This window comes from Dermacentor andersoni, chromosome 3 (genome assembly GCF_023375885.2).
Source record: "Dermacentor andersoni chromosome 3, qqDerAnde1_hic_scaffold, whole genome shotgun sequence".
Taxonomy (NCBI): Eukaryota; Metazoa; Arthropoda; class Arachnida; order Ixodida; family Ixodidae; genus Dermacentor; species Dermacentor andersoni.
In genome coordinates, this window is record NC_092816.1 from 176228000 (window position 1) to 176246700 (window position 18701).

At 45.8% G+C, this 18701-nt stretch overlaps 1 protein-coding gene across 2 annotated transcripts in view; it reads left to right on the top strand.

The window, feature by feature from the left end:
- Window positions 1–18701, top strand: part of LOC126524141 (alanine aminotransferase 2-like) — a 101289-nt gene that overhangs the window by 72863 nt on the left and 9725 nt on the right. Inside the window, exons 6-8 of one of the 2 annotated variants that reach the window (XM_055067309.1) lie at window positions 1768–1833; window positions 3346–3501; window positions 10999–11111. In XM_055067309.1, coding sequence (XP_054923284.1) covers window positions 1768–1833; window positions 3346–3501; window positions 10999–11111 — 335 coding nt within the window. The remainder of the gene's footprint in view (window positions 1–1767; window positions 1834–3345; window positions 3502–10998; window positions 11112–18701) is intronic. The other variant, XM_055067310.1, reaches the window with a different exon arrangement.

The window sequence follows — 18701 nt, forward strand, 5'->3', positions numbered from 1 at the left end:
CATTCATGGTTCATTTTATGTGAATCAAAGGCACCTCTGCAGTGTCTGATGTTCCCTTTCATCCAAGGACCTAATGTGCAATTAGTCGTAGACATCCGACTACTCCACCATCACGCAACTGACAAGGGGCACAACATCATCTACCGGTGGATACCTGGTCGCTGCGGAATTTCGGGAAATCACAGTGCGGATGACCCTGCCCGATTGGCCCACGATGGTGCTCATATTACACCAATACCACTGTCAAGAACAGATGCAGCGACAAGTTTTCGCTCCCTCGCCCGCGAGCTCACCTAGAATCTGCAGAACACCAGTGAATTCACGAACGCACGCCTCCACAGATTGGATCCACGTCTGCAACTCCGTCTTGCAGCAGGGTTAACACGAGCGGAAGCCACACTTGTGTGTCGCCTGTGGCTCGGCGTGGCATTCATGAACTCCTATTCCTTCCGCATTTTAATGGCCGACAGCCCTACTTGCGACACCTTATGCTGCGAGGAGGCGATCCAGCACCTCCTTTGTGACTGTTCCCGTTACAATGTGCCAAGAAAAGTGCTCTTGACCGCGCTAGAAAAACTGGACAATCACCCCTTCACAGAGGGAAAAGTTCTAGGACACTGGTCCAGGTGGGCTTCGGCACTCAAGGCCTTATGAGCTTTGCTGAAGTTTTTGAGGACATGCAAATTGTGCGACCGTCTTTGAATGTTGTAGCGCGTAGCATCGCGTTACTGTGTGAATTTTTCTGTTCTTCTTTTTCTTCTTTCTCCTATTCCCTTTAACCCTTTCCCCAGCCCAGGATAGCCACCCGGTACATAAACTGGCTAACCTCCCTGTCTATCCTGCCCTTTTGTCTCTCTCTCACTTCTATCACACAACAGAAGCAACCGTGTTTTTGTGTGTTCTTGTGTTAGTAAACGAGATGTTCAAGTCAATATCTTTCAGAGTGATAGTTGGGAGGATCATCTTTAAATATTTATGCATAGCTTCCCTGTGAAAAATAATTTAGTAGAACCTTTAGACCGCGCAGTGCTTTAAAGGAGCAGAGTTTAGATATCATATTTCTTGTTCTGCCAAAAAAAACCATCCACCACACAGCTGTCATGAATAAGGCCATGGTACTATAGTCTCCTTCACTGAACGAGCGAAACAAAGCTGGCGTGTATGCAAATATAACGACACCTACAAATACTGTACGGATTCTCTTACGCAGCTATTTTAGTTGAATATAACGGAACAGCCTACCACTAAGCAGGAAATACGTATCGCTTAAGCGACTGCAATTTTGATGTTGCCAGCTAAAGGTTAGCCTTTGAAAGATACGATAAGTGCAAGTCAGTCGTTTCTGAAGTAGTTTAGGTAACGAGAACAGATATCTCCTGAAAAGTGATGCATTAGATTTGATCCAAACTTCTACATCTTAGGACTCGACGGTTAAGGAAAGAGAACTTTGCGTTTACGATCTTCCAGCTTCGCAAAAAATGTACGAAAGTTCGAATATAATCTTCGTCATGAAGTCATGTTCTCGTAAAAGTAGTGTGAATAAATCTTTGTCAGCTGAATTGATTTGTTAATGTCGTACAGCATACTGCGGCACCGACACCGAATTTGCAAGAATTTTTGCTTCTCTTCCTTTTTCTCATAACACTGAGAACAACATATCAAGTGCTCACAGTCCTTTGATATATATCTTTGCACTACGTCTTCGTCTAATTCCACAGAATGATAGTTTGCAGCACTTACGCTCTTTTTACTTTTGGGCATCACCAGGCTGCCCTGGACTGCATGGTAAAACCCCCACAGCTTGCTGAACCTTCCTACGACTTGTACAATAAGGTAAGATGTATTAAAATGTGTTCTCACGTGAAAGTACGTGCACCACACAAAAATCAATGATGCTGCTTCACTTAAGGATGGTGACTCACAAATCATCACGAACTGCAAAGCAATCTCATCGTGATTCTTGAAAACACAGCTGACAAAATTCATGCATGCTTGCTTTTTAATGGGATGCTTATAAGCAACCCCAAAAGTAATCAGGGATGCGAGTGAGCCTCTCCACCACCGTGCGAGTAAACCCGCGTGAAAATGTATTTTGTCATGACTGAAGTCTGTATGCTGCCTCTAAAATTTACGTATTTACCTTCAAGTCCAACGCACTTCTTGACTTGAGTGCTTGTGTTATCAGGAGGATGCTTTAGCTCGGGGCTTCTTATCGAAATGCATGGGAAAGGAAAGATCGTTTTTCTCGGCAGCCACTGCACCAACTTTGCTGAGGTTTGCTGCATTTAAAAGAAAAAGTTGAAATCAGAAAAGAATTCTGGAAATTTCAGATCTTTAGAAAACGAAACTATCAATTTTACAACTATAACTCAATAAAGCAAATCAATACCAGAATTATGTATATTGCACCTAGTGTACATCTAAAGCGGGCAAATGTGATGTATTATACAAGCCTTTGAAATACATCACTAATATGTGAATAGCACTTTTGCAATTCCTTTGTAAATATTGTAAGAATATCATGTAACATATAAAATATATCAAATTTGTCTGCTTTCGATGTTGTGATGGATACAAATTACAGAACAGCGATATCTATTCTCGGTGGAGAGTTGCGGATTTGTAAATTTCGTGCGTTCATTTTTTTAAAGTAGTCTATATTTGGCAATATTTGCAAAAATATTCAGGCCATAAATTGAAATTCCTCTTCCAACAGGCACTTCAATTGAACATTTATTTCTCAAATTCTGCGACTGTCATTAAAATCTGCAATGAGGTTCAATAAGAAAAATTATTCTGCGTTTTACATGTATTGGAGTAGGCGGAAACGGAGTTGGTGCCGAGCTAAAGCTTAATCATAATGCGTTTCATTCTTTACGTAGGTCAACGAGTTTACATAAAGATTCTGGACTAGCAGTCCCTGCAGCCGCCTGCAAATGCAAGTGAAGCTGCGTTGGCTATATTGCTAGAGGCACAAAGAGTCGCGTCCCCAGCATTGGTGCACGCGGAATACGCATAGTATTAGGTTGCATTTGTGGTTATACGTTCAAAAAAATTCATCAGAAATTGCTAAGAGGTACATTAGTTCACAAGTGTGTGTTGTTGCTCTTGCCCGATAAGATTTTCTGCAATCCATTTCTTGCCGCAGCATCCGAGAAAACCAACCGGCGGGACGCTTCGCCAATCGGACTTTGATGTGTTAAATTACGAGTGTTCTCTCGTGTTATGTGACTGCGTAATATTGAGCCTTGATTACCCGCTGGTCGGCGAGAAAGATTTTCGGCCACCTTTTGCAATTACCAAGAGAAAGTCGAAGCAAAAGGGATCACACCGCTTTTCTTCCAGGAGAAAACAAGCATAATCGAATCCCTGGCGGAAAGAGCGCGGCTTGCAGAGGAAAGGTTAAACGCAATTGAAGGCATGTATTGCAGACCAATACAGGGTGCCACGTCCGCCTACGTTCGTGTCAACATACCTGCGAAAGCCATAGAGGAAGCTCAGGCAAGTGATCTGGAGAAATATCTTTGAAGCTGTTGTTCTGCGGGACATCCCCTAACTTTTGTTTGTGGGCTTGTCTGGCCATGCAAGCTGTACCTATCCCGGAGTCAATCTGATCAATGGTGGAGACCCAGTGGACTAATCAGGATAGCACTGCAACTATATATGATCATGATACAGCTGCAAGGTATACGTCCTGTTTAGGGCTTTAAAAGCACGCTGAAGAGAATAATAGTTTCGTCTGTGTCTGTACTTCACTCTTTGACAATAACAAAAGCACTACTCTTACCACGCGAAGACGCTTGGTGAGACCGAAAAGAAAACGAAACACACCAAAGAAGGGTGAAGGCGTGGACTTACAGTTCCCGCACCAGCTCATAGATTTGGACAATGTCTACTAAGGCACAGGTAATTATTCACCGGTAATTATGGACTGCATTTTCTTCTGAAGGAGCCAAAGACTAAATATGGCAAGTTTCGGTATCTATTGAAGAACCAACGTGGCCCAAATAGAAAAAGCACATTAAAATGCGTGACGTCAAACTGGTGCACCGGTTTGAGGTTTCGGCGCGAAACTAAATGAAAACAACCAAAATTCCTTCGAATTTTATTTTTCTTCTAATAATCAACTTATTATCGTAAAATCAATGACAACAGAGTTTTAAAACAATCCTTTATAAGCTGTGTATTGTCTTGCTTTATTATCTCTTTAAGGTGCTTCATAACGCTGGCCGTCCCTGGTAGCAGTGCAATACAGTGGCACCCATATGCCTTATAGCAGTAACGAAAAAAATCTGCAGGAGATGTCTGTCAAAATTAATAAATGTATGCTCTTTCAAATGTGAGAAACACGCTCTCAGTATGAGGCACGCCGTAGTGGGCGTCTGCCAATTAATTTTCACCAGTTTGGCTCCTTAATGGTACACATATAACTATGTAGGGGACGATTTTTGCATTTTTGTCTCGTCGATATGCGACCACCGCGGCATCTATCGACTATGCGACGTCAAGCTCAAAACCTGAGCGCCATAGCCGCAGTTCTACTGTAGGGGTTTTTCTCCCGCAGCATATCTCGGCAGGCTTTTTGGGGAAGCTAACGCTTCAATTTGTCTATCATCCTCAGATTATTTCTGGCCATATTTTTCTTTGCGTTCCTTCTTTTCTGGCGCTCCTCAGCCATCCCGGGCCCTTGCGTTATCACCACCATTGCTGAACTAATTCATCTTACTGCAAACCGGAGCCATATTAGATACTTTTCGTCTTAATCTTTAAATGTATCAGAGACGTTTGTGCGCTAACGTCATGCCGGCTGTTCGTCGTCTGACGAGCTATTGTTTATGTTAATTTTATTGTACCCAAGAGAGGCTGCTTTCACAGTAAATTCGGTCCACCTCTTCTACTACTTTCTCACATGATGCGAAAATTGGATATCAGGCAGTTACGCCATTAACGTTGTGTTTACATGGGCAGGTGTTGTTCAGCGTGAAAGCCAGTCTTTTCACAGCCTGTGAACGCATTAGCACGCGTGAGTTAATTTTCGCCGTAACTTCTCCCGCCTCCCACGTAGAGAATTTAAGTCCGCCGAACGCACGATTATCAGAACACGGTCCATTAATTTAGCCTCTGCTGAAAAATATTTCGAACGTTTGGTAATGAGGCAGAAAAGCGATACATGCATGTGTACGAAGAGGACATACAAAATATTCGTGAACGTATGCGGACTGAAGCAGCTCATGCATCAAAGATGTGTAAAGGAGTTTAAGCCCCATTCGGAGGTCTTAGAGGTCTGGTCTGCCGCTGGCCGAAATTAATTCCAGGACTGCAAACGGTTCACGGTATAATGCGCACCCGAATTATTTCGTACACCTCAAACATATCCGAGCTTAATATTGTTACGAGCCAGCTCCTTGAACTTACAAAGAAGAAGACGATCCCAGGGACGATGCGCGTGTTCAGTCTTCTTGGTAGTCTCTGTAAATACTATGTTTATGCACCGTGCTTCGCTTTTCCTCTGTTTGAGGCGCCGTCACACATTTAAGGAGGTGCGGGGTTACCTTGCCAGGCGAGGGAGCTGCGAAGCGGTCACCCCAGCGGCGCGACCACCATGCAGACCAGCCAGAATTTGCTGCTGCGCCGCGGACCACAATTGTGTTAGCCCACCCTAAAATCCTGCAACATTCAACAGGACCGATGGCATCAACACTGAGGGGTGGCTGACGCAATTACAACGGGTGAGCGATGACAATCACTTCGACTTGACAGTCATGCTGGCCGATGCGGTGTTTTGTCTTAATGGAATGACGAAGTTGAGGCATGACAGACATGAGAATGAACTTGTGAGCCGGGATACAATGAATGAAAAGCTCTGTGACCTGTTCGGTAAGGCCTCCAGTCGAAAATTGCTGCAAAGAAACAGCTGTTAACTCGAGCCAAACGTCCACGGAGCGATACCTGTCGTAAAACAGAATGTGCTGGCGCTGCGTGGTAAAGTTGACAGCGACATGCCAGTGTCTGACAAGGTTAGCCACGTCCTGAAGGGGATTGCGAACGACGCATTCCTGCTCATTTGAAGAAGGTGTGCTACTGTCGATTTCCTCAACTGCCAGCCCTTCGATTAGGCAAAGAGCCGCCGTGCTTAACGACCATTCGCCCGGCTGACTGACGGAACACGTTCGTGTGAAGTGCGGCCGCGACCTCAACTTTCACCCCCTTCGGGCGAATAGACGAGGATTGTCCGCCGTGTAAACGGGGCGATGGCTCCAGCTAACGTCTTTACCAACTCTGACGCCGGCGACTCGAACACACAAGTGGTTTCACTTGTCCAAGCCACCGTGAGCAGCGAACCAGCGAATCTCGGGGTTCACGCTGCTTGCGCCATTTCGGCGGCCACTCATGGCTCGCGCTGAACGAGCGAGAAGGAAGCTATGTGCGGGAGTCCGTTGCTTTTTCGCTGGTACCCCAGCGCGGCCAATCAGCGCTTCAGCTGCACCCCAAATATACATGTCCAATATGTGGACATTTACAGAATATCCCCTAGAATAGCACCCCTGGTATGGCCACTTCGGGGTTTCAGCGCAGGCTATGGTACTGGCTCTTGCTACTGGTGGCTCCTTACCGCTGCAAGTGTTTAACTGCACGTACTCAACGACATCCTGGTTGTACGAAAACTCCGACGCAAGTTGTTGTCTGACATTAGATACAGGTCACGGTGCCACAGGTGTCCATCTCATGAAAGCCAACACTCCGCACCACTTGTCTGTAAGACATTTGCACACACTTCTTACAAATTTCGGCTTTTGTCCAATTCTGCAATGCAGTTTATTATGAATAAGATGAAGCACAAGAAAATTCGGCAGCATGTTACGATTCTGTAGCGTGCGAATGCGAAAGGCTGCTGTACACTTGGTAAAGCGCCCTCCCGCATCCTCGCGCTGCTGCTTTTGCAGTTCTCCTTCATGGGCTCGTTTTCGACGCTTAGCTGAGGATTCGCGCGCTCGTTCAGTGCGGTCAGACTCACGTTAACGGCATTTCGACATCAGCTTCATCCTCTCAGCAGGGTATTGAAAGATATGATACTATGTATGTTGTATGCGTGATTTCAGTGAATATATGCGATGTTCATTTCACTTTGCTGAGCTCTTGAAGGCTCAGCCTTACGGGGGTATGAGCCTTTGCATTTTTTTTTGCTTGCTGACGGGCGTATCAGCCACTGAGAAAGTCACGTGTTCTTTTTTACACAACTCCACTAGACACCGCTTTCTTGTACGTGTGTACCCGTGATTCCAATGAATATATGCACTGTACGCTTCACTTTAATGAGTGCTTGTAGCCTCTGCATTACGAAAAGGATGAGCGATTGCATTTTTTGCTTACATAGGGGGGTATGATGATGATGATAGTTATGTACCATTTTGACAGATAACGCATTTTTTTTTCAAGTCCATCGGGTGTATGAGCCCCTTAAAGCTTTTGAATTACTAAGCTTATATTCAAACAACCGATCCATTTATTTTCCTGATGATGGATGTGTGTTATGGTCCACTGGCAAATGGAAACCACTACACGAACCGATGCAGAAACTGTGAGCCAAAAGCGCACTGGTGGACTCTTTATTTCACTTGTCCAGCTAGAACTTCAGTTACGTGCACCTAAAACTCAGTACGAAAGTGCTTCCATTCTGCCTCCATTGAACTCCAGGCGCTGATGATGACAATATATGTTTACATCCCATGCAAAACAGGCCTGTAATAAATAGTCACCTAACCTGCATATATATATAATCATTTTTGCTTTCTTTCTGATATTTTTCTGTCTTCATTAGAACCCTATCTGAATATTGTACAGTTGTCTATATTTGTTCGGTTCTATAAATCTGTTGGTTGCTTTCTTTGTGCCAACACTCTAAACGTCTCTTGCTTCTCTCGACTACTGACCAAGTAATGGTTTTATCCTAATGAGTACCAGCGCTTCTTTAAGGTGGACGTTTTGTAAGGATTTTGCAGTGTTAATACCTTAGCACTTCAAGAGGATGCGCTAAGTCGTCTCCGTACTTTTGCAGCCGCAGACGCATGCCTCATCTTGTTGCGAATATTTGCTCCGGCATTTTTCTGTCCTCAGCAAGCCGGCTGTGGCCTCTGATTGCCAGGCAATGCCCACACTGTTGTCGTACGGATTTTCCTTCCCGATTTCCTTCTTGATGTATTTGTCATTCTCCATGGCTCATTTTCGTTTCAATTGTTGGCATACGGAATCTGGTCTCTGTTTTTCTCTGTTTCATCACTATTACACGTCTATTTACACTTTCAATTATCTTGTGCCTCGTAACGATTAGTTTCGTTTCTCGGAGCCGCCGATCCACGAGTACGCCACCATCGTGGTCAATGGCACCAGTGCTGACGCCACAAGAGGCATCTCCCGCGCTTACGTAGTATAGCCATGAGGCATGACCAACGTAGGGCTATAGACAGTGAAGCTACTACATGAACGTATACGGTATTTTATATTTGATGCGTCATTACTCTTGCCTAATATGGGAGTGCAACAAAAGTAAACGCATCTACTACTTTGGTTCAGTGATTAATATGGTGATTTCGTGTCGCATAGAACTACAGAAATTAGAAAACACCAACATCTAGTGCGAAAATCCAGCCAATGCTACAAGAACTAGCTTCGACTGGCCTATGTGCTCGTGACGCATCTAGCACCGCTGCTTTCGCAGTGTCGATGCCTCTGAAGTTTATGTGACACACTGAAGTTGTCAAAATTTGTAGCTACCCAAGCGGAGAACAAATAAATATGTATATATATTTTTAGGAAGCTATAACATAAGTTAGAATATGCGACTGTTGAAAGCATGCTCAAATATTGAACTCTCAGCTTGTTGCAACAACGCGACCCGTCTGGAATTTGTACCACATTGCTGTTGCGGCAAGGAAAGTGCAGCCAACCATAGAAGCTAAAGGAACACAAGATCTCATAAACGTTCAATTTCCTAGCAGCGTGTAAAAGTTGTCAGTAAAACAGAACATCACTATGTTGTTCAGATACACAAGTAGAGGCTGTAAATGCGAATACTAGACTGCGTTATGAAGCTGCGCATATATTCAGCTTTTCCTCAGATATCGTGTTCCGTAAAATATTGTGGCTCACTAAAATCAGACACTGCAGGACAGAAGTATAAGTACAGCTACAATTGTGTATGCAAGACGGACCGTACACTTAGATCGCCTGTCTGTATTCCTAACCTTCATCATCGAAGTTAGGCCCGTTCCAGAACAAGGCTGACTCACAGAGATCTCCATCTGCCCAAGACTTGAATGAACAAATTCAGTAGCGCAGAGGCATAATTGTTCATATCGGTACTCTTGTGATCGACGCCTTTGCCTATATCTTCCCTCAATGTGAACTCGAGGTCACTGGTTGCAGTCCAATGAGGGAATATAACATTCGGTACTGGTTGCCCATTACATTGAGGCACGGTGATCTCTCTGACATCTTTTTTAACACCAAGGTTGTTTTGATGCGGAAAGCCGACTTGCGTGGTGCACCTGCGAAAGGAAGGAGGTTGGTTGGAGCACGAAAGTGCTGCACATGAAATTATTTGCACATGCAATATTTCCCTGAATACGAACAGCAATGGATATATTCCATTCCTGCAAACATTTGATATTCTAGTTCTGTAACGCCTGACACTGAGAAAACGCTGCAGAATGTAGCCCTATATGCTTTCTTTTTATCGTGCCCAATTTCTGCAGTGTGGAAGTCTATTTATAAATAAGTCGCAAATAACGAATCCTTGAATCTTACTATTTCGAATGTTTACCTTTCATGAACTTTCCTCCTTGCGGGCTTCCGCAAAACTAATTTGCCATGTTAAATTCTTATATTCCCTTTACGAAAACACTTTCTATGAATTCTTTTCTAGATGTGTATGCTTCATACCTTAGACGTCTGAACGATTTTGTTCAACAAGCCTGCTCCTACACAACGCGGCACACTTCACTCTCACCAGCAAGCCTAAGATTATAAAATTAGAAATCACCGCGACGAATCAAACACTGCCATGATTTACTGTTATAGGAGCAACGGCGGATTTATTCGCCGATGCGAAGAACGAACAGGCCCATAAGGTGCATCTATGTCCTTCCTCATCACGGAACTACCATTCCCAGCCATAGAGCTACTAAACTTGGCATAGCAAAGTTGTTCTGCACACTTTGCTATATTTTGCAAGGAAGATTCGCAAACTGCGACTGTGGGAAATTCTATGCAATTTCCTGAGTTGCCGTTGAGAGAAAGATATGCCGGTTCTCTAAAAATATCTGCAGCGGCTTTTGAATTGCTCTTCACGCTGCATTTCGCCCTCTTCTGCTTCAAACTTAACAATTAACACGAGTTAGTAATGTTTGTAATTTGCAAAGTGTTTGAGCGAAAATTCGACCGCACCCGTATCTGTGCAGTATGTGCAGCCGTACCCGTAACACGAGAATCTAGCAGCTCGCGATTGCTAATCTCTTTGGTCAAATGCATAGGTAGTTATTTTATAAGGATTCCTTTTAGGCGTTCATTTCGTTTTATTTTATTAATTTATTTATTTATTTTTATTTATTTGAATGTACCGTTGGTCCCAATTATACCAGGCATAGACGCTGGTTTTTTGTATGCACAGTTTCTCGGCACAAAACACACACAACGAGCACACAGAAATCTGGTATGGATATCATTAGGACTTGTTGAAGCTGTCTTGCACATTTCCGCCTTTAGTAGGGCATTTAGTGCCCAAAATGTCACCCTGCAGCAGCATTCACTCGTTCTTCATACTCCCTTTCATCGTATATTAATATTTACCCCCTATCTGCTAGTATAAGCAAAATTTTCGAATAGTAGCATCTTTTCAAGCTGATTCCCTGTCTGACAGTAAGCCCACTTTTGTCTCGCCTGTGGACTGGCTCGCAGGCCTGTTTTCAGCCTAATTCGCCGTTCTCTTTCTGTTTTTTACAGCGACAAAACAAGGGTGCTGATGAATTTTACGCTGAGGAGCTACTGAAAAAGAAAGGAGTCAGCGTGACGCCAGGCTCAGCGTTTGGACGGTTGCCGGGAAGATTTCACGTCAGGTGGGCAGGAAAAGCGCACCCGTTTTCCGAAACAGATACTAAAGATAAATATGATGTGCGGTACAACTATAGAATAAGATTTCTAGATCTTCGCGAGTCATTCCAATGCTGCCAAGCGTACCTATACAGCCGAGTACATAGATTTTCCCCTCAAGGCACCGTGGTATATTCTCCCTAAACGTCTTCAGAGCACTCTCATCGTTCTAAACAAAAAGATTTTCACCATTTCATCTCATTCACGACGAATCCTAAAGACTGGCCACTTCCTTTGCAGTGTCCATATTTAACTAGATTCACACGACGGACAGAACTTTGTCGACAAACAACCCGCCGTGGTTGCCCAGTGGCTATGGTGTTAGGCTGCTGAGCACGAGGTCGCGGGATCGAATCCCGGCCACGGCGGCCGCATTTCGATGGGGGCGAAATGCGAAAACACCCGTGTACTTAGATTTAGGTGCACGTTAAAGAACCCCAGGTGGTCGAAATTTCCGGAGTCCTCACTACGGCGTGCCTCATAATCAGAAAGTGGTTTTGGCACGTAAAGCCCCATAATTTAATTTTTTTGTCGACAAACACAACGCCGCACGTTCCTGCAGAATCAGAACAATGCCGCAGACGAGCTGTTAGCAGTCCGATTTCTTGCAGCTGAGCTACGTGACGCTCGTCTGTGGATTGAATCAGCTACCTGCGTCGTCGTGTGAATCCAACTTTACGAGCTGATCCTCTGCTGGTCGCCTCTATACGTCCAGTATACCCTCTCTACTGTGCTGATGTGCAAAGCCCTTGAAGAAAGAAGAATTGAGTTAGCGGCTTTAAAGTTTGAAGTTAGTGTGTACTCTGTGTGTGTAGGCAGAGTTCGGTTGCATAAAGCTTGTTCAGCAAAATAATAAACCCCCATCTATATGCTAACAAAGCTGCCAGGAACCTTGCATACTGCCTTTAGCTGATCGATACAAGATGACACAGTTCTTGTTGCTATGGCGATGCCTACAAAAAATTCAACGACGGTTACGATACTCCCTAGTGCGAAATATAAGCGCAGCGCTACACGCGTTTTCATATCGCGATATAGTGGCTTCCGCGGGCAGTCTGTCTCGTGCGGCACGTTGTAAACGGTGTGAAGATGGCGCGACTGTCTCGCTAATCTGAAAAGTGCGAGAGCCAGCGCGTGGGAGACCCATGGACACGATTAAAAGCAGCCGTCGCCGACAAGCATCGCTAACGCTACTCTCGCGCCATCTCGCAGCCATCGTGGCCGCACCACGTTTTTCTTCTCGCACTTTTGCGACACTCTCCTTCGCTTTCCCCCTCGAGTTTTCCTACCTTGCTGCGCTCCGCGTTCGCTTTCATCTTTCGCTGTGCTCGTTCGCTCGGTTGCGCCGACGCTCGCCGACGGGACGGGCTCCTAAAGCCCAGAGCGCACGTACGCTTGCGGACGTGCGCAACCTCACGTCCGCGCGCCCCCGCATGCGCAGACAGTATGACACGGTTCGTACGGGTCGAAACGCAGCGCAATCTCGGTGAACAGCTCCTCTCCATTATCGCGCACTTGGTCTACCTCTCGTCGGCGCGCCTGGATACGCAGCTACTGCGCGCTCCATTCAACTCTCAGTCAAGCAGGGGCGCGATAACGTAACTCTATTCCAAACAAAAAGTATTCCAAACTCCGGACGTCAAAATGACGTGACTGTTTCTGCGTACGGGGGCGGGAACCTGCGACGTTTTTCAATCTGCCCAATCAGCAGCCTCCGTCGTTGCTGGAAGCATGTTTTGCTCGTTTTTTATTTGCAAAGGGACCGTATAGCAACTAACATTTAGATATTAATGCCTAATAAAAGAACAATTGTATGTCGCTGAGAGTAAAATTGTTTTGTAATCTTTTGACGCAAGATAAGTTGAAGCGCGCTTGAAAGTAAACACAAATATTTTAATTTTTCGAGTCATAGCCACACATGCGACAATTCCGCATCCAATCCATTTCGCAACGCACACGTAAGATGGCGGCTACGTGAAAACAGCTGATCGGTTCTGTGGGCCGCACTTGGTGTATTTTTGCCCGTAAAGCTGCCTGATTAGATGAAATCTCGGCGTACGAGATGTACTTTCGCCCTAGAAGAATTTCGAAAGCTGTGAACATCATGAATACTTTGAAAGCGTAGTGCTCGGTGAGTAAACACATCATTCTTTCTTGTGCTTAATGACTGAGCAGTAGCATCTGAACACCTGCGGTGATCGCATGGTGTTCACTTTTGCTTTTATTCGCATAGGATGCGGAAGAATTGATGAAGGTTGGAAGGCATCTCAACAGATAGCTGGTAAGTAAACGTTTTCTATAAACGATCGCAACTATCTCCGAATATAGGTCCTGATTTAAATCGAAGGTGGTCTGTAACAGAAGCTCATTTTTTTTTCTCTGCCACACACTGCTGCGCAGTAATACATTCCCCCGTGCGGGCGGTACAGATACTCCGCCAACCCGCCAACAGCCACTGGAGGATGCGGCCTGCAGGGCAGCCGCCGAGTATGCGCGGCAGGGGCAGCTGGCTGAGGCAGCGAACGCTGAGGCCGCCAGTTTCCACCAGCTGCTGCTGCAGCAAAATAGGCAGGTACGTACAACTTGGCCAGGTCATTTTTTAAAGAGGTGATTAGTGCGCATGGTAATGTATATTACAACCACATTACACATGAGAGGCATCTGTAGTCATTTGGCTCATTGGCTCATGCACGTTTATACATTTCCTTTGAGGTGTTCTTTAGCACATAGCAACTTAAAAAACATTTCCATGGTTGCATGTATCACCACAGCATGATCATCTTTTGTCTAACAATTTAACTAGTCACGAATACTGTCTTCTGACAGGCAGAGGCAGCTTGGTAGGATTTGCTACGTTTGACATGTTTTAAACATAACAGACCCTATACGTTTGCACGGTCATTTCTCATGTCATATGTAAGTGATCTCGCTGCCCTCAAGAGTAACCTTGCTGAACCTGTAACTCTTGCAAACAGTGCGAGTCAAACGTTTACATTGCATAACCTGCAGCTGAAGTAAGTGAATTTGTTTCGCAGCATCATCAGCAGCTGGTGGAGGAGCTGAGGGCGACCCGGGGGGTGCAGCAGCAGCTGGCAGCAGATATGCGTGCTTTGAGAGAGGCCACTGGCCTCATCGCGACAACACTGCGCCAGCTCCTGGCTGCCCTGGCTCGCTACCGCGATCAGCCTCAGCCATGTGGGACAGTCCACCCCCCCCCCCCCCCATATCATCCTTTAGTACTAGTAGGTACAAGTGTTGTCCATCTTTCCGTTCAAATCACCGCTGCAGCATTTAGTGGTGGTGCCCATACGTCCTCGAAAGCTGCTGTGCCGAGTTGTAGCCAGTCTTGTGAAATTATGTGCAGGTCATTTGCGACCATGGCAGCGAAAACTGATAGTGCTGTGATGTCACTTGAAACACGAATGTGTGTGTTTTTTTTTTGTATGTAGCACTAAAGGATGATATGACTGTTTTCCCTACATTTCTGTCCCTAATCATATTTTTTTCAAGGTAATTTCTTTTCATATGTATTTTCACTTGCAGTGCAAGTTTGCCCAAGTGAGACGTTATAAATTATATGTAGAATTTTTGCCATATTTCCGTTAGGTGGTGTTCACTTTTGTTTTGCTGTTACTGATATGTTTCAATGCGCACCGTTTTTCCAAGGAAGATATACACTATGCAATCACTTTTACAGCAACTTCGACATTGTCTCGCACAAATACAGGTGGACTTAGCTACAATGCTGTGATAACTGGAAATGAATTTTCATGCCATATGTATGTCATGTTTGCAATGTCAAACATTTCGTGCCTACGCAATGCAAAGTGGCCGAATTGGAATTTTTTTAAACACCAAGCGCCTGTTACTTGTGATAGTTATTATGATATTTCAGGTGTCCTTACCTATGATAGCAGTACAATCTAGTCCCCATTGTAGTTAAGCACAGTTTGTGACATACATAATGGAGGCACCGATGTGGCCACTATTTTGACATTCGCTGCCAGGCTGCTCTTGTAGCCGTTATATGAAATACCGTTGAAGTGCCAAACATTTTCTAACTTGTCGTTCCTTAAAAGCATGTGATGCCTGTTTTATATTGTGATTTTATTACGGCACTAGTCATTGAACTATTTCGTGCTACAAACACGCTGACTACATAATAGACAAGACATCTTTCTTGCTGTTAAGTTGCTGGATGAGGATAAATGGTTGTGTGCGAGTTCAAAAAAACATCATTATGCTCGTGTCATATTTATGCAGTTTAACATCTGCCATTGGTAGTGTACTGGGTCCCATGTAGTGAACATAACACTGCTATTTTGGCGCCATGAAGTCATGCTCTGTGTGCTTGTCTGTCAATTGCTTTGATGAAAGATGGCATTGAAGATGGATCACATGGTTTTATTTACAATGCAGATATGAATAAACGATTTTAAACAATCAATGCAAGTGGCACTTGAAATAAATATTTACAATTTGTGTTCCTTCAATTTCAGAACTATTTACATATGCACACTCTCCCAAGGGAGAATAACGCGCTTGACATGCCAGGCGATCGGTTTTGGCATAACTTGGCCTTATGTCAAGGAACTGTGCGGTGGCTGTGTGGCTAAGCACCGCAGGGCCTACAAGGTGCGTGAGAACAGTACACATGGTGGAGCGAGAAGTGTTGTGCTTGGCAGCAGCCCAAATAGGAAGCGAGGAGACGAAGACCAATGTCCTCCCATGCACAGTGCAGATGGTGGTGACAGTGTCGGTGATGACAGAACAAGCAGCAGCAGCAGCAAATAATTTGGCAAACCCCAGCTGCCCAGAGAAGTGGCTACAACATTCTGCTGACGAACACAAAGTGTTCTATCCACAGGTACTAAATGAAAGGCTCACATGTAGTGTCACAATGGAATGATGCAATCATCTCCGGTAGTGACAGCTCACTGGCAGAGGACACATGAAAACGCTGGTTATGATTGAGCAGATTCCATAAAGAAACAGCACGCTATCCACTAATTGCACACATTTCTTCACATTGGTTCCTGCTGTCTATTAGGTGTGTAGACAGCAGTAATAAACATCTTCCTGCAGTTTCAGGCACGTGTTTATTGCTGCTGTCGACGCAGCCGCTTCGCACCCTTTTCAGGTAGTGCTGGTGCTGCTGCCGTGCCGTGCCGAAGGAGCTAATAACATTATCCCGGGCAGCACAGCCTTTTGTGTACATTATGCGTGCTGGCCTCACTCGGGGAACTCTCTGTGGGGAGGGGTAGCCACTTTCATCGTCACTGCTGCTGCTGATGCTGTCATCACTAACATCGTCCGACACGCCACCTTCGTGAAGACACAAGTTGTGCAACACTGCACATGTTGCAACGATGTTGGCAGCACGGTCTGGTTCGTAGTGGAGGGCGCGGTACCGCTGAAGGCAGCGGAAGCGGCTCTTCAGAAGCCCAATGCACCGCTCCACTACGGACCGCATGGCAGCATGTGCAGTGTTGTACCTGCCTTCTGCAGTGTGCATGGGAGGGTGGCCTGTGACTGGGGTCAGGAGCCATGGTTCCAGGGGGTAGCCGCTGTCACCTGCAGGATCATAAAAAATGGTATGAAGTCTGCACAAAGTTTAGTAGGCGAAGCATCGGTCATGTAAAATGGACCTACTACAGAAAGGCTGCAATAAAGGAGTATACAGGCTGAGCACCTGACACAGCTGTGATCACGGATAACAATAGCTGGGACATAGTAGCATCCCTATTTGCAGCAAGGCAGCTCCTTGTGCAGTCTTCATTCACAAATGATTTTCAGTGTAAAAAAGAATGTGATAACACATGCACTGTACGCTCACATTAAAAATTAGTTTAAAGTACAGCGCAGGTGTTTTACCACTTTGTTTCGTGCAGATACTATTGAAATATTTCTACATCTCGCCTATACTTAATAACCTACTATAACATAAGGGGTTCGGGCTTCAATATTCTCTTACGGTGCGAGCACGCTTTGCTGCATGCTGCCAGGATTGCAACTGTACAAAATTTTCCCGCTGCTCACCGAGGAGGTGTTCGCCGGCCTTGGCAATATGCCCCCTCCAGGAACCGACGACGCAACCACGTAGTTCTCCAGACGTGGGCGTCGTGGTCTGACCCCGGTCGCAGAGCGTCGACGGCGAGGATCCGCATGCCTGCGTCTCAGATCTGACGAGAGCGCGCACAGATAAGCCACGCGTTGCTATGACGGGCAAATTAGACAAAAATTAAGGTACTTACGAACATTGTGTTGAGGGCGTAGTAGCCTTTGCGGCACATGAATGCCGCCTTCTGCTCGCCCTTCGGTGCGATGATCGCTATAAGGCTGCCGTCCACGCATCCGATGACGCCGGGAATGGAGCCGCGTCGAAGGAACCCTTCCTTCACGGCCGCCTTCTCCTCCGACGTCCTCGGGAAATGGACCCACTTGTTGCGGGCCCCGGCGTGGACGATTGCCTCCGCCACGCGTCGCACACACTTGCTGACCGCAGGCTGGATCACGCCGATCGTCTCCTCGCTCCCTACCGAGGCTTGAAGGCTGCCCGTTGCGAAGAATCGCAACGCGCACAGCACTCGTCGCTACACCGACAGCGCCGTTTTTCTCACGCCTCCGAGTTCCTCCGCCACTTCGTCGCACAGCCACCGCACAGTTTCTTTCTTCAGGCGAAAGTGCCGCCGAAACAGATCGTCTGGCATCTCAAACGCATCCTCCGGCTCCCTCCTCCCGCGCCCGGGCTGACGAGCCGCCGCCGCCGCCGCCAACGCAATCAAGAAAGCCGCCATTTTTTTCTATTCCAAACGGAGCGGGGCACTCACCGGTTATTCCACAAATTTGGCGGGTTTGTTCGGCATAATTTAGCATAATGAGTGCGTAAACCTACTTTGACGCGGCAGTTTTTGAGCATTCCTGACGTCGCTTGACAGGCAGGAAAAATGTGCGCGGCCCCAAAAAATTCGACCAATGAGCGAGCGGTGTCGGCCATTTTGGAATAGAAACAGAACAGAATAGTTTTACGTTATACCGACCCAGGTTTTTATGAAGCGAGAAAGTGCTTCTTCTTTCCTCTTTGTGCTGATCTAACAGCTATAAAATTATTACAATTACGCTCAGAGGTATCGAAGCACTTTTAAACACTGTCGATAACAAATTACGAAGTGGTGTCTACCAATGCGTCAATGAGTGAGCACAGTGAGTGCGCGCTGTCATGCGTCTTTGTGGATGCAAACCTCCATTCCTCGCGACACGCGGCAAGCGCAAAGCGCGTGGAATGCGAACTTGCGCGCGTCCGCAAAGGCACGTGTGGTAAGTTATGTACCTAGTTTATCGCGTTCTTGAAACGATACATAAGCAATACATGAGGCATCCTGAAGTTTACCGCCTGCGTCTTAAATGAAATAACATCTGACAAAAAATATGTTTTGCAGATCTCGCTGCACAATCATCACAAAGATGTTGTAAAATGCTTATTATCCGCCATGCGCTGACAACTGTGCCTCGCCATGGCCATACGTCTGCCGATTATTGTCTGCCCGTTTGCGGCA